General features: G+C 44.7%; 1 protein-coding gene across 2 annotated transcripts in view; it reads right to left on the minus strand.

The window, feature by feature from the left end:
* The window catches only part of ZBTB47 (zinc finger and BTB domain containing 47), a 106,567-nt gene that overhangs the window by 59,340 nt on the left and 30,824 nt on the right, over positions 1–16,403 (minus strand). For both annotated transcript variants that reach the window (XM_082258021.1, XM_082258020.1), the window contains exon 2: positions 145–1,539. In XM_082258021.1, the coding sequence (XP_082114147.1) occupies positions 145–1,539 (1,395 nt within the window). The remainder of the gene's footprint in view (positions 1–144; positions 1,540–16,403) is intronic.

Below are 16,403 nucleotides of genomic sequence, written 5' to 3' on the forward strand. Positions count from 1 at the left end.
AACCTGCTCAGGCATGCATGCAAAGAAAAACAGAATTGAGGAATGCAAACTTACCTTTGACTAAAAGACCCAAGATCAGCATTTATAATTTTTTTAAATTAATGTTTACTATGGGCAGCAGACGCCAAGCATAAAGAAACTTACTTGTATATTCTTTTCACAGTCTGTCTGGTGATGGAGCATGAGCTCGCTTTCCAAAAGAAACCTCTTGCCGCACTTGTCACAAATCCTCATGCGACTGTGGGTGACGTTCATGTGCTTTTCCAGATACCACCTATTATTGAAAACCCTAGGACACTTTTTACAAGGAAAGTTCTGCTTCTCCTCAAATTTGGCCTTTTGCCCCAACACATCCTGTCCTTTCTTTTTCCGCCTCCCACTGCTTCCTCGGTTTCGGGATGCTTTTGCTCCTTTCCTTAGCGTGGTAGTGTTGTCTTTGCCCGGCGACTTGCTCCCCTCACCAGGAGAGTTTTCATCTTTGGCCATGTCTGCCGATTCATCGTCCTTCTCCTCCTCTTCCTCTTCTTCCTCCTCCTCTTCCTCTTCTTCCTCACGGGGTTCTTCAATGTCCTCCTCTTCACTTGGAAGGATGTCGTCATCTTCATCCTCCAACATGTCTAAAAAATCCTCCTCTTCCTCCATTCCACCTTCTTCCTCATTTTCATCATCCCCCTCTTCTTCTGATCCCCGATCATCCCCATCTGACCGGTCTAAGACCGTCACCGGCTCTGTTGACCCCTTACCATCAGTCCCTTTAGAAACATTTAGTGTCTGGTTATTTAAGTTGACCTCTACAATGATCTGTTCTCTGTTGTAGGACTCTTGGCTTTCCATATCCTCCTCAGAGTCCGCTCCTTCAATTTTACAGACCCTGCCCCCGCTTCTTTCCTCATTTTTAAAATACTGCTTAGGTGATGTGGCATTGGGCAGATGTCCTTTGCTCACACTGTCTTCTACTCGAACAGAGTAAGGGTCATTCCCTTCCCGGGCGTAAATCTTTGTTGAAGGGGCATCAACTTCTTGTTTGATCTCCCTATAGAACTGAGGCTGCATGACCGTGGTGACATCCGTCCTACTGTCATCTGTCTCTAAGATGTCGTTGGCCATTGACAGGTTCAACGACCTGCTGTGGATGAGCTCCTGACAGGATGTCACAATTTCGTTCATTTGCAACACAGCAGCAGCATTTAAAACGTCCTGCACATTGCAGCCATTGACTAAGAGCTTAGAGGTGTAAATAAAGTTGAGAATCTGCTGGAAGCCCCGAGACGTCAAAGCCTCCAAGGACAGTTCCACCCTTTGAAGCTGCTTGTTCTGGGTGAAGAGTGAATGGAAGAACTGGCTGTAGGCAGCAAGGACACCCTTGTGAGCAGGGAAAGTGCTCTTCTGTTGGACCAAAACAATGTCCACATCGCAGAGGTCGGGCTGGAACAGACGCTGCTCGTTGAGTCTGTCCATTAAACAGGTGAAGTGGAGAGCCACATCTTCCACCAGGGAATACTCCGTGGAGGGGTAATCCGTTGTCTTCTCGACGATCAACTGTAAGAAGAAAGAGAGCGGAGTGTAAGGGTGTATCAAACAAGCAAGATCACATTAAATAATATTACCAACAAATTGTGTAGCGCTAAGCCCCCGTTCACACTGGGGCGACCTGTCAGGCGACCTGGTCGCCTGACAGGTCGCCTCCCATACAGAAGCTATGGACCCGTTCTAATAGGAGCGACACAAGTCGCTCTGACTTAGAAAAAAGGGTCCGGAGCTTCTTTGGGGCGACCCGGAGCGACCTGCATAGACTTCAATGTTATGAAGTCCGTGCCGGCTGCTCCGAGGTCGCGGTGCAAGCAGCGCGCCGCGACCTCTGTGGTCGTCTGGGGAAGTCGGATTGCCCCAGTGTGAACGGGGCCTAACATTAACAGTGTTGATCATAAAAATATTAAAAACATCAAAAAATATTGATATTAATAAAACATAAAAACAAAAAAAATAGTGACATAAATCCTGCATCTATGTGAAATAAAAGTCCATTAAAGGAATTAAGGAATCAAAATTGGTGCACAAGTCCCAGAGTTGGTTGATAATAGGTAGGAGGCTGATATCCCAAGGAGGTGATGGAGTAGGAATACACCGGTGAAGTACCGTATTTTCCGGCGTATAAGACGACCCCCCTAATTTTCAAGTTAAAACCTAGGTTTTGGGCTATACTCGCTGTATAAGACTACCCCCCTTCCGAAGCAAGGCAACACCATTGAAAAACATCAGATTTCTCATAGATCTCCAAGGTACCCCAAGTACTGTAATACATGTAATCTCTCATAATATCTCCAAGGTACCCCAAGTACTGTAATACATGTAATCTCTCTGGCTGTGCGGGAATCCTGTACCGGTGCTTCGGCTACATACAGTGTACCGCGCTGAGCCAATCACAGTGAGCGATGTATTCTATTATTGAATGCAAAGCCTGCTCGGATTGGCAGAGTCTGAGAGGCGGGCTGATGTTACTCTGCCAATCCGAGCAGGCTTTGCATTCAATAATAGAATACATCGCTCTCCCTGATTGGCTCAGCGCGGTACACTGTATGTAGCCGAAGCCACGGGTCCCCCAAGTCGGAGCGACCTAATGTGAACGGTGTCTTAGACCGGGCCAATTTTTTTTTGACACTTTACAAGCTAAAATCTGTTTTTGCTAGAAAACTACTTAGAAACATTATATATATATTTTTTTAGCAGAGACCCTAGAGAATACAATAGATATCGTTGCAATATTTTTTATCACATCGGGTTTGCGCAACGGTCTTCCAAACTTTTTTGTTTTGGAAAAAACTTCACTTTTTTTAATTAAAAAATAAGAAAACAGTAAAGTTAGTCCAATTTTTTTTCCATAATGTGAAAGATAATGTCACGCCGAGTAAATAGATACCCAACATGTCATGCTACAAAATTGCGCTTGCTCGCGGAGTGGCGACAAACATTGGTACTTAAAAATCCCCATAGATGACACTTTAAAAAATTTCTACAGGTTACCAACTTAGAGTTACAGAGAAGGTCCAAGGCTCAAATTATTGCTCTCACTCTAACGACTGTGGCGATATCTCACATGTGTGGTTTGAATACCGTTTACATATGTGGGCGGGACTTGCGTTTGCGTTCGCTTCTGCACGCGAGCTAACAGGGACAGGGCGCTTTAAAATTTTTTTTTCCTATTTATTATTTTTACCCATTTTTGAAAAAAAAATTAATAATTTTTGATAATTTTTATTCCTATTACAAGGAATGTAAACATTCCTTGTAATAGAAATAGACATGACAGGACCTCTTTATTGTGAAATCTGGGGTCAAAAAGACCTCAGACCTCACATATACACAAAAAATAAATAAAAAATCGGCCCTTTAAAGCACTTGCTAGGCGTAGAGTTTGCCGTCGCTCTGGTCCTCCTAGAGCATAGAGTCAAGTGGGGGCCTGTCTCAGAGGATTCGGGACCGGATCGTTTTCCCCGCTGCTGGCGGGTGCGGTAAGTGGGGAAAAAGGCTGGGACGTGGCGGGGGGCACCTTTTCCACCGCACCGTAAGGGTGATCCAGCGGCGAATCCGCTGATGGGACCACCCTTATGTGAAAGCCTATCGCCCGCTGCTGAAAAAAATACCGCGGTTATGGCAGCTATTTGCTGCCATAACCCTGGTATTTAGCTTCAAAGGACCGACATAAAACTGCGGCGGGTGGTCGGTAAGTGGTTAAGAGCGCAATGTCCTTGTGCTTCCTGTAGATAGCAAGATCAATATAGAAAGCCCCCTATTAGATGTAATAACCCAAAGGGCAGGACACTCATACTTCCTTTTCCTTATTAGATGTTAATCTCCAAACAGCGGGGTTCTCATACCTTCTGTTTTATATTAGATGGCAAGCTCCAAAGTACAGGACCTCACACGCCCTACACTAGAGGTCTTCAAACTATGGCTCTCCAGTTGTTCAGAAACTACAATTCCCATCATGCCTAGTCATGTCTGTGAATGTCAGAGTTTTACAATGCCTCATGGGATGTGTAGTGCCACAACAGCTGGAAGGCCCTGGTTTGAGGATCCCAGTCCTACACCCTCCTAGATGTTATGTTCCAAAGGGCAGAACTTAAATATTCCCTGTACCCTACTGGAGGGTAAAGTGGAGTACCTTCAGATGTTCTAGACCCTAAAGATAGTGAGAGTTTCAAAAGGACAGGGTCCTCATACTTTGTTTTATATTAGATGGCAAGCTCCAAAGGACAGGATCTCATACTCCCTGCTGCCTCCTATATGTTATGTTCCAAAGGGCAAAACCTTCATACTCCCTGTATCCTATTAGAAGCTAAGTTAAAAACCTTCATATGTTCTATTCTCCAAAGATTGTGAGTTTCAAAGGACAGGCCGCTCCAGTAGACATCCTTCTGACGAAACGCGTAGGGCAGAGTCTGAACATCACACATCGCTTCCGGTTACGGAGTTGAGGGCCGTGGAACGCGGAAGCTTCCCGACGCACGCTATACGGATACAGATCAGCACAACGAGTGAGTCTACACTGTTCTCTTATATCACTGCCTTGAAATTTTTACAAACTATGGGGTTGTGTCTCTGTTGGAGCATATAGATCATCAGGATCATCAGTCCATCAGAAGTGGAAATCAAACCCCAAAGCTGTAACAGCCCATCGGCCCTTATACAGGTCGTATTGCAAGTGCGCCATCTAGTGGCATACACGGATGTGCACACGCTTTTTTGCCTTTTTTACACTCTTTACACTTTTTATTTTAAAAACTGAGGATTTGTTCTTTGTTGATATATATTTTTTGACACTTATTTGAGTTGGTGATAGAAAAGCTCACTAATTTATCACTACACAAGTGATCTTCACACATTATTTTGGAGAATATATTCACTATCCCTTAAGGATTTGCCTTGAGTTTTGTTTACAATATGTGCACTCATTTTTACTGTTTTTAACTTGCACTTTTAAATTTAATAAAATATTTTAAGCACTCTATTATTGATTATCACACTTTTATTGACCCACAATATCACACTTGCATATATTAAGTTGGGTGGCACCGTGAGATATACTCCCTTTTTTCACTATTAATTATTGGCACTGCATACCACCCAATATGTTTACCTTTGAGTCACATCTATAGGTAGCGCCTGTACCAGCCTTCACGCACTTTTATTCACTTCAAAAAGGACAGGGCCCTCATACTCCCAGAACTCTAGTTACCGCCCAAGGGCAGGACTCTCCTGATTTGGTGGCAACTCAGGTGGTTGGATTTTCCTTTAGTTGCAGTCCCAGTGGTCAGTATTGGTCATATACAGTAGAGGACACCATAATTCAATCAAGGACATCAAACCAAGTTTTCCGATTACCACATTACTCCCGAATGATGAGAACTTTAGAGGACACTTCGTTAAATCTCTGCCCTGCTGCCAAAAAAGGGGTCTTGAAAGTTTTTAATTGCGCGGTCATGCACCGCTGTACCCAAACAAAATTCTATCATTGTGTTCACTCAAATAAAGCTTTCTTTTGCTGGTATTTATTCACCACTGTTCGTTTTATATTTTTCTGGTAAATAAACTAAAAAAGACCGAAAATTTTGAGAAGAAAAACAAAAACCAAACAGTTTTCTTGTTGCAAATAAGCCCCCATTCACACTGGGGCGACGCTACTTCGCACCGCGACCGGAGGTCGCGGTGCGAGCAGGGCGCCGCGACCTCGGAGCGGCCGCCACGGACTTCGTAACATTGAAGTCTATGGCGGTTGCCTCCTGGTCGCCCCAAAGAAGCTCCGGACCCTTTTTCTAGGTCGGAGCGACTTGTGTCGCTCCTATCAGAACGGGTCCGCAGCTTCCCGACCTGGTCGCCTCACAGGTCGCCTCCCATAGAGAAGCTACGGACCCGTTCTAATAGGAGCGACACAAGTTGCTCCGACCTAGAAAAAGGGTCCGGAGCTTCTTTGGGGCGACCAGGAGGCGACCGCCATAGACTTCAATGTTATGAAGTCTGTGGCGGCCGCACCGAGGTCGCCCCTGAAAGTAGCGTCGCGCCAGTGTGAACCGGCGCTAAATCAGTGTATATTACTCTATAGGAAAGGCATAGAGTCCATAAACTAGGATATAGATATTTATATAATAGATTTATATTAAATAGGTTTTTTTAAAAGTTGTAATTTTTTGGAAAATTAAAAAACTAAAATAGAAAAAATTTAATTTTTTTTTTTTTTACATACGTACCATTGTAGAACAGCGCAATCATAACTGGTATGGCAGTGATCAGGGACCGTAAAAAATAAAAGCCCTCGGGTCCAATATATGAACCAATTGCGGCCCTCAAGTCAAAAAGTTTGCCCACCCTTGCCATAGACAATTGCATGGTAAGAGTAATGCTGGCCATACATTAGCCGAAATATCGGGCTAATCATTTTCGAAAAACGAAAAATCGGCCCTGAGAGCAGACGATCGTGCCATCATGTAATGACCGAATATCGAACGATAAATCATTCAATGGACATAAATGAATTCAGTTTGTCACATATACCGAGTGCAAACAGGTCGGCCAAGAAACACATTAACCTTTCAAATTATCGTTCGTTTTTTCAAACCGGTTCCTTCGATTTTTCGGCTCTGAAAAGTTGAATACGATTTTCTATTTGTGCCCATTAACTGGACGAAAAACGGACGATTGGACCAAATGACAACATTTTCGAACGATTTTTCGGCAGGTGTATGGCCAGCTCTGCGTTTCAATGAGCCAATAATAAGATGCACACCAAAAGCCAGCTGGAATTGCAAACACTGAAAAAGCCAGGAGAAGCTCCGTCATCTTCATATGTGACCCCCCCCCCCCCCCGCCGTCCTTCCTGCCCACCCGCAGCAAGAGGAGGGGTGCGCAGGCGTCCCACTGAGGACGAGCGCCAGCATGGGGTCAGCAGAATTTAATTATCATTCCTAGAATCCAGAATGTACAAGGAGCATTTATCACCACTTCTCCATAACCAAGGCCAGAAGTTATCAAATCACGCCCCCCCCCCCCCCCCCCAAAATCTCACTGCCTTCATTTTTTTTTTTACGAAGAACCCACCGTGTATTGTCACAATACGAATTAAATTGATGCACATGACTCCACATTTGCTAAATTGTACAACTGCAGTTCTCAAAAATACATTTAAATTTACCCCCAGGTGTCTCGAAACCTTGGCCCTCCAGTTGTTCAGGAACTACAATTCCCATCATGCCTAGTCATGTCTGTGAATGTCAGTGTTTTACAATGCCTCATGGGATGTGTAGTTCTGCAACAGCTGGTGGCCCGTAGTTTGGAGATCCCCGATGGACCATGTGGGGTTATTGGGTCACTGATCCATATCATATGTTAGTGCAGAACCCTGATCCCTCTATGGAGACGTATTTATCCTGATATTGGAATCCCCATCATCCCATATCCCCCTCTACTGAACTTTTGTTTGAGGAGTTCAATAAACAGAACAGTTGTCATCCACATTCCACTACCTGCCTAACGTAAAGCGGAACGTCACTCTCTCAATCAACAATGACTATTTTTAATCCTTATTCTGCTAGTTTTGGCAAATAGATAGGAAGGTATATTATATATTTTTGTTTTAAACCACTTAAGGACCGGGCCCATTTCTGACACTTGTTTACAAGTTAAAATCAGTTTCTGTTTTATATTAGATGGCAAGCTCCAAAGTACAGGACCTCACACGCCCTACACTAGAGGTCTTCAAACTATGGCTCTCCAGTTGTTCAGAAACTACAATTCCCATCATGCCTAGTCATGTCTGTGAATGTCAGAGTTTTACAATGTCTCATGGGATGTGTAGTTCCACAACAGCTGGAAGGCCCTGGTTTGAGGATCCCAGTCCTACACCCTCCTAGATGTTATGTTCCAAAGGGCAGAACTTAAATATTCCCTGTACCCTACTGGAGGGTAAAGTTGAGTACCTTCAGATGTTCTAGACCCTAAAGATAGTGAGAGTTTCAAAAGGACAGGGTCCTCATACTTTGTTTTATATTAGATGGCAAGCTCCAAAGGACAGGATCTCATACTCCCTGCTGCCTCCTATATGTTATGTTCCAAAGGGCAAAATCTTCATACTCCCTGTATCCTATTAGAAGCTAAGTTAAAAACCTTCATATGTTCTATTCTCCAAAGATGGTGAGTTTCAAAGGACAGGCCGCTCCAGTAGACATCCTTCTGACGAAACGCGTAGGGCAGAGTCTAAACATCACTTCCGGTTACGGAGTTGAGGGCCGTGGAACGCGGAAGCTTCCCGACGCACGCTATACTGATTCAGATCAGCACAACGAGTGAGTCTACACTGTTCTCTTATATCACTGCCTTGAAATTTTTACAAACTATGGGGTTGTGTCTCTGTTGGAGCATATAGATCATCAGGATCATCAGTCCATCAGAAGTGGAAATCAAACCCTGATCCCTCTATGGAGACAAGTATTTGAAATGGAGCCAAAGACACAGAGGACCACTGAGCAATCCGCTCCGCAGCCGTCCCGAGCTGTGTGAACCACCTCCAATGCCAAAAACTCCAACAACGTTACTTCCGGTGAGTGTACACCAGAAATAATTGGAGGCTTCCACCACTTGGTGTTTTCACAGAACACCAGTATATAACTCCGGTAGATGCTATAATTAGTGGAGATTGTTAGTCCACCCACTAGTTGTCTCCGCCTTGGAGGCAGCCATGTTCTTGGTTACTTACGGGCGGAGTAACACTCTGCACTAATTATAGCATGTACTGGAGTGTATAAGCTGCCGGTGTTCTGTGAAAACCCCAAGTGGCTGAAACCTCCAATTATTCCTGGTGTACACTCACCGGAAAGAACGTCGTTGGAGTTCTCGGCAAGTTGGGGTTTTTCGGCAGAACACCCGGCACACTCTCCTGGCATGCAAATTGGATGCGGGGAAACCCACATCCAAATGACATTAGTGTGAACCCAGCCTAACATTACTTTATTACATAGCTATTAGATTGTAATTACAGGTGATGTTGCAATATACATTAACCAGTTGCCGACCGCCGCGAGTACATATACTGCGGTGGTCAGCCCCGGCCAGGCAAAGTGACGTATCGGTACGTCACTAGCCTGTCACTGGCTTGTGAGCCAATAGCGGGCGAGCGCGCACCCACTGAGGTGTGCGCCCGCCCTGGCTCGTTCCCTAACAAGTCAGTGCGTGTGACCGGCGGACCCGATATCCGCCGGTCACTCGCGATCATTCGCCGGGAAGGGAGAAAGGCAGGCGGCTAATGTTAACAAGCCGCCTGTCATTCTTCCCTGTGTAAAAATGGAGATCAGACGGTTCTACTATGTAGGACCGTTGATCTCTGTTTTTACACTAGTAGCCATGTCCAATCACAGTTAGAAACACGCCCCTAGGACACACTTAACCCCTCCCTCTCCAATACAGTTAACCCCTTCCTTGCCAGTATCATTTTTGCAGTAACAGTGCATATGTATAGCACTGATTACTGTAGTAATGTCACTGGTAACCCCAAAAGTGTCAAAAATGTCAGTCAAGGGTCCGATCTGTCCGCCGCAATGTCGCAGTCCCGCAAAAAAAAAAAAAAATTGCAGATCGCCGCCATTACTCGTTAAAAAAAAAAAAAAATATGACAGGAATCTTTCCCTTTGTTAGTAAACGCGATAACTTTTGCGCAAACCAATCAAAATACGCTTTTTGCGATTTTTTTTACCAAACATATGTAGCATAAAACAAATTGGCCGAAAATGTTAAGAAATTTTGATTTTTAAATTTTTTTTGGGGAATTTCATATAAAAAAAAAATGCGAAAAATATTATTTTGCAAAATTTACGCTCTTTTTTTATTTATAGCGCAAAAAGTAAAAATCGCACAGGTGATCAAATACCACCAAAAGAAAGCTCCGTTTGTGGGAAAAAAAAGGACGTCAAATTCGTTTAGGTACAGCTTCGCACGACCGTGCAATTGTCCGTTAAAGTCACGCAGTAAAAAAAAAAACCCTGGTCAGGAAAGGGGTAAAATCTTCCGGGGCTTAAGTGGTTAAAGGGCAGTTATAGATGGGGCAGGGGCTCCCTAGGGGAGGTGTGGGCTACCTCTCCAGGCCCACCTGTCCCTCATCTATCCATTAGATTGCATGTGCTCCCATTGTGGAGACACTTATAAATTAGTAGTGCAAGGCCCCTTTCACACGAATGATCTGATCCGCCTGTCAGTTTTTTTTTTATGCGGATCTGATCGGATCCTCCATGCATCCCTATAGGGCAGCGGATGTCAACGGTGACATGTCCGCTGACACCCGCTGCTACCCGCATCCGATCCTGTCCATGAAATCGGGACGGATGGAAACCCCATTTTCCATCCGTCCAGGGGATCGGGGCGGTCCGTTCTCATCCGATTCCACCATAGAGAGCAGCAGGGCTCTGACACCTCCCTCTCCGCACACAGTGCGGAGACGGAGCTGTCACCCGCCTGCTCAGTGGGGATCGGCGAATCGATCCCCGCTGAGCAGAGAACGGTCCGCACTGGACAGCCTACCGTGTGAAAGGAGTCTTAGGACTGCAAGCAATACAGAGTGCCGTGATGGGGCCTTGCAGCTTACGCATGCGTTTGCAAACGTGCGTTAAATAAACCCCTGTTTTTAACCAACATTGTTAGACAGGTCAATTCGGTTTGTTAGACTGGTCGGTGAGTAGATTTACTAAGGGCCGGTTGTTCTCACGCACCTCATTTAAAGTCCCAAACCTTTTTCCTCATTTTCCATATACAGGGATGGAGACGCTGAGCCTTACCCGGCTTGTGCCTCATTTAAAGTCCCAAACTGTCTTTATTCCTAAATCAAAACCACCCTGCTACCCGGACTGGCTCAGAAGAGACACAATTATGTAGTTCCTGGCACATTTGGTAGCAACTACTAGAGGTGCGCATCTTCACTGGTCTCACGATTCGATTATCATGTCAACGATTCAATTCCACGATGCATCACGATTACTGCCCATGGTTTTCATCCAAAAAAATTCAAGCAGTCAGAAGAACTCAATTTTTTTTATTCTATCTGTTCTTAAAAAAAAAAAAAAAAAACACACCACAACACATGTAGCGAAGTCTACACAACTTAAAGAGGAGATAGCCAGAGACTGCAGATGTGAAACAAGAGATGGCCAGAGACTGCAGACATGATACAAGAGATGGCCAGAGACTGCAGACATGATACAAGAGATGGCCAGAGACTGCAGACGGGACACAAGAGATTGCCAGAGACTGCAGACATGATACAAGAGATGGCCAGAGACTGCAGACATGATACAAGAGATGGTCAGAGACTGCAGACATGATACAAGAGATGGTCAGAGACTGCAGACATGATACAAGAGATGGTCAGAGACTTCAGACATGATACAAGAGATGGCCAGAGACTGCAGACATGATACAAGAGATGGCCAGAGACTGCAGACATGATACAAGAGATGGTCAGAGACTGCAGACATGATACAAGAGATGGTCAGAGACTGCAGACATGATACAAGAGATGGCCAGAGACTGCAGACATGATACAAGAGATGGCCAGAGACTGCAGACATGATACAAGAGATGGCCAGAGACTGCAGACATGATACAAGAGATGGCCAGAGACTGCAGACGGGGCACAAGAGATGGCCAGAGACTGCAGACGGGACACAAGAGATTGCCAGAGACTGCAGACATGATACAAGAGATGGCCAGAGACTGCAGACATGATACAAGAGATGGTCAGAGACTGCAGACATGATACAAGAGATGGTCAGAGACTGCAGACATGATACAAGAGATGGTCAGAGACTGCAGACATGACTAAAGTGATGGCCAGAGACTGCAGACATGACTAAAGCGATGGCCAGAGACTGCAGACGTGACACGAGATGGCCAGAGACTGCAGGCTATATCGTTTATAGCGTAAAGAATAAAAAAAAAAAAATGCAGAAGTGATCAAATACCACCAAAAGAAAGCTCTATTTATGGAGAAAAAAAAAAGAAATCAGATTTATTTGGGTACAGCGTTGCATGATCGTGCAATTGTCAGTTAATGTAACGCAGTGCCCTATTGCAAAAAATGGCCTGGTCATTAAGGGGGGTAAAAGCATAATTGCATGGATCATCCATCTATCTATATATATATATATGAATTTCAGAGTTCCTGGGCGCCGCAGCTCCCTCCAGGCGAGCCACAGAGAAGAACCCCCAACCCTACAGAAACAAGTCCCCTCACCGTGCTAATGAGCCGCCTCTCCCCCCCCCACCCCCGAGTCCCGGTCATCGGGTCAGGAATAGAAGAGACCATTTATCACTAGGAGAGCAAAGAGACCCGGGAGCAAAGCCTGCTGGGAATCCTCATTAGTGTGCCAAGAGAAATCCGTGCATTTAAAGTGGACCAGCCACGTACACCTGGATATATCCTCTATTACTCTGCTCTACCCATTCCCCTCTACTTCCTTACAGTGGAAGTTATCACCAAATCTCTACCATAGTTTGTAGATGCGATAATGCGCAAACCAATAAAAAAACGCTTATTGGGATTTTTTTTTTTTTTTTTTTTTTTTTTTTTTTTACCAAAAATATGTAGCAGAATACAAAATCGGCCTAAATGGATGAAGAAATGTGATTTTTAAATTTTCTTTTTTTTGGGGGGGGGGGGGGAATGTTATATAGCAGAATGTGAAAAAAAAAATTATATTATATAGACACACACACTTTTTTTCCACAATGGTTGCTCTTTTTTTTATAGCGCAAACAAAACCCCCCCAAAAAAAAAAAAAAAAAAAAAATTTTTCGCAGAGGTGATCAAATACCACCAAAAAAAAAAAAAAAGCTCTACTTGTGGGAAAAAAAAAAGGACATCAATTTTATTTGGGTACAGCGTCACATGGCGCAATTGTCTGTTAAAATAACGCAGTGACGAATCGCAAAAAATGGCCTGGTCATTAACCACTTAAGCCCCGGAAGATTTTACCCCCTTCCTGACCAGGGGGTTTTTTGCGATTTTTTACTGCGTGACTTTAACGGACAATTGCGCGGTCGTGCGACGCTGTACCCAAACGAATTTGACGTCCTTTTTTTCCCACAAACAGAGCTTTCTTTTGGTGGTATTTGATCACCTGTGCGATTTTTTGATCATGCACTTTAAACAAAAAGAGCGTAATTTTTGCAAAAATAATATTTTTCACTTTTTTTTTTTATATGAAAATCCCCCCAAAAAAAATGTAAAAATCAAAATTTAACATTTTCGGCCAATTTGTTTTATGCTACATATGTTTGGTTAAAAAAAAAAAAAAATAATAATTTGCAAAAAGCGTATTTTGATTGGTTTGCGCAAAAGTTATCGCATTTACTAACAAAGGGAAAGATTTGTCATTTTTGGTGTTTTTTTTTTTTTTTAACGAGTAATGGCGGCGATCTGCGATTTTTTTTGCGGTACTGCGACATTGCGGCGGACAGATCGGACCCTTGACTGACATTTTTGACACTTTTGGGGGTACCAGTGACATTACTGCAGTAATCAGTGCTATATATATGCACTGTTACTGCGAAAATGACACTGGCAGGGAAGGGGTTAACTGTATTGGAGAGGGAGGGGTTAAGTGTGTCCTAGGGGTGTGATTCTTACTGTGCAGGGACATGTCTCCTAGTGTAAAAACAAACATCAACGGTTCTACATAGTAGAACTGTCTGATCTTCATTTTTACACAGGGAGAATGACAGACGGCTTGTTTACATAAGCCGCTCTGTCTTTCTCCCGCTGTACCGGCGATGGTACTGTGACCGGCGGACATCGGGTCCACCGGTCACACGCTCGGACTCCTCTGTGAACGAGCCGAGGCGGGCGCGCGCCTCAGCGGGTGCGCGCTCGCCCGCTATTGGCTCTAAAAGGAGTGACAGGCGAGTGACGTTAATTAACGTCACTCTGCCTGGCCGGGGCTGACTGCCGCAGTAAATTTACTTGCGGCGGTCGGCAAGTAGTTAAGGGGGGAAATTCTTCCGGTCCAGAACTGGTTACAACAGAAATGGTTGCTGAACTCTGAAATCTGAGACTCCCATTCCCTGAGGTAGTGGGTAATGCAATTACCAGCAGGCTCCACCCACAGCGTCACCTTGCCTCCTGACACGTGACCTCTAACCACTTGCCGACCGCCGCACGACTATCTACATCGGCGGTCTACGTCGCTTGCCTGTGAGGGTCTAGGGAGCGAGCGCGCGCTCCCGCGTGGTCACGGACCCCCCCCCGCGCGTGTGACCGGTGGACCCGATGTCCGCCGGCCACTCTGCGATCGGCGGGGGAGAGGGAGAAAGTCAGGCAGCTTGTGTAAACAAGCCACCTGTCATTCTCCTCGGTGTAAAGACACTGATCAACGGATCTGTAGATCCGTTGATCAGTGTCCTTACAGCTCAAGCCACAGCCAATCACAGTAGAAAGCACGCCCCTAGGGACACACACAGCCCCTCCCTCCCAAATAAAGTTAACCCCTTCACTACCAGTGTATTTTTACAGTAACAGTGCATATATATAGCACTGATTACTGTAGAAATGTCACTGGTAACCCCAAAAGTGTCAAAAAAATGTCAGTCAAGGGTCCAATCTGTCCGCCGCAATGTCGCAGTACCGCAAAAAAAAAAAAAAAACGCAGATCGCCGCCATTACGCGTTAAAAAAAAAAAAAACAACAAAAATGACAAAAATCTTTCCCTTTGTTAGTAAACGCGATAACTTTTGCGCAAACCAATCAAAATACGCTTTTTGCGATTTTTTTTTACCAAACATAGGTAGCATAAAACAAATTGGCCGAAAATGTTAAAAAATTTGGATTTTTACATTTTTTTTGGGGGGGAATTTCATATAAAAAAAAAAGTGAAAAATATTGTTATTTTTGCAAAATTGACGCTCTTTTTTTGTTTATAGCGCATGATCAAAAAATCGCACAGGTGATCAAATACCACCAAAAGAAAGCTGTTTGTGGGAAAAAAAGGACGCCAAATTAGTTTAGGTACAGCGTCGCACGACCGCGCAATTGTCCGTTAAAGTCGCGCAGTGCCGAATCGCAAAATACCCCCTGGTCGTTTAGCAGCCAAATCCTCCGGGGCTTAAGTGGTTAAAGATGATCATTTCCAAGACCAATGCAATTACCAGCAGGCTCCACCCACAGCGTCACCTTGCCCCCTGACACGTGACCTCTAAAGATGATCATTTCCAAGACCAATGCATGAAATATGACCACAGCTGCTAGATGTATAAAACAAAGGTGGTTGCAGCAGTCACCCCTTCCCTCCACTCCCTCTCCTATTTCACCAATCAATGCAGACTCTCCCATTTATATATGGGGGTGATTGAAGCCTCGCACAGAGACAGTATATTGGTTACATAGACAGTCTGCTACCTGCTCAGTGGTTTACACATTTTGCAATCATCACAATGACTAGATTGCTCCCCCCGGGGTTCTCCTTTAAAGCCCCAGAGAATGAAGATCAGAAGAGCTCCTCGTTCAGCAAGGTGCAGTGAATCTTCCACACAGCGGTTTAATCATACAGAAACATTCCTCGCTATAAAAGTCCTTGACCGGCGGGGTCATTCCGCACCGCCGCTCCCGTATTATATAATGACACAGGACAATAAACACAAAGCCAGTTCCAAATAATTAGGAGAGATCAGCGCCAGCATGCAGGGAAAACAAAAGCGGGAGATTTCTGCAAGAAAAAGAAAAACGGCTCGGCAACCTCCCGGGGCTTCTAGAACTAAAATTAGATGTCGGGCAGGTTTATCATTTATAAGAACTACCAGCTTCAGAAAACAGCTGCATGGCGGTCAGCTGCGGCTACTGGGGGGGAACAGCTGTATTCCTCAACCGCCGCAAAGGATATACAGCGCATCCAGAAAGTATTCACAGCGCTTCACTTTTTCCACATGGTGTTATGTTACAGCCTTATTCCAAAATGGATTAATTTTATTATTTTCCTCAAAATTCTACAAACAATACCCCCATAGCACTGCCCCCTAGAGGACTGCTGAGTATTACAATTTCTGGATTCCGCTGGGTTACCCTGAGCAACTGATAGCAGAAAATTAGCATCAAAAGTCCTTGGCTCGGTCAATCAATCCAGGGGATTTGTTTTTATTTGGAACTGGGATAGGAGAAGGGATGAGTGGGATACTCCCAACTATGAACTATGCACAATCTCGAGAACAACTAGCTGTAGTGTGCGGCAAGGCCGCCGCTTCACCTTGCCACTGAAGTGAAGATAGCAAATATCTTCCCGCTTGAATCACTCTTCAAGGTTCTAACTTGGCACCCCCTTTCTCACTTGCTGAGTGCGCCTACACCCGTCCACTGAATCTCACCGGAGTGGTCCCCTTCC

Source organism: Pelophylax lessonae, assembly GCF_965119305.1.
Source record: "Pelophylax lessonae genome assembly, chromosome: 5".
In the NCBI taxonomy this organism is placed as follows: domain Eukaryota; kingdom Metazoa; phylum Chordata; class Amphibia; order Anura; family Ranidae; genus Pelophylax; species Pelophylax lessonae.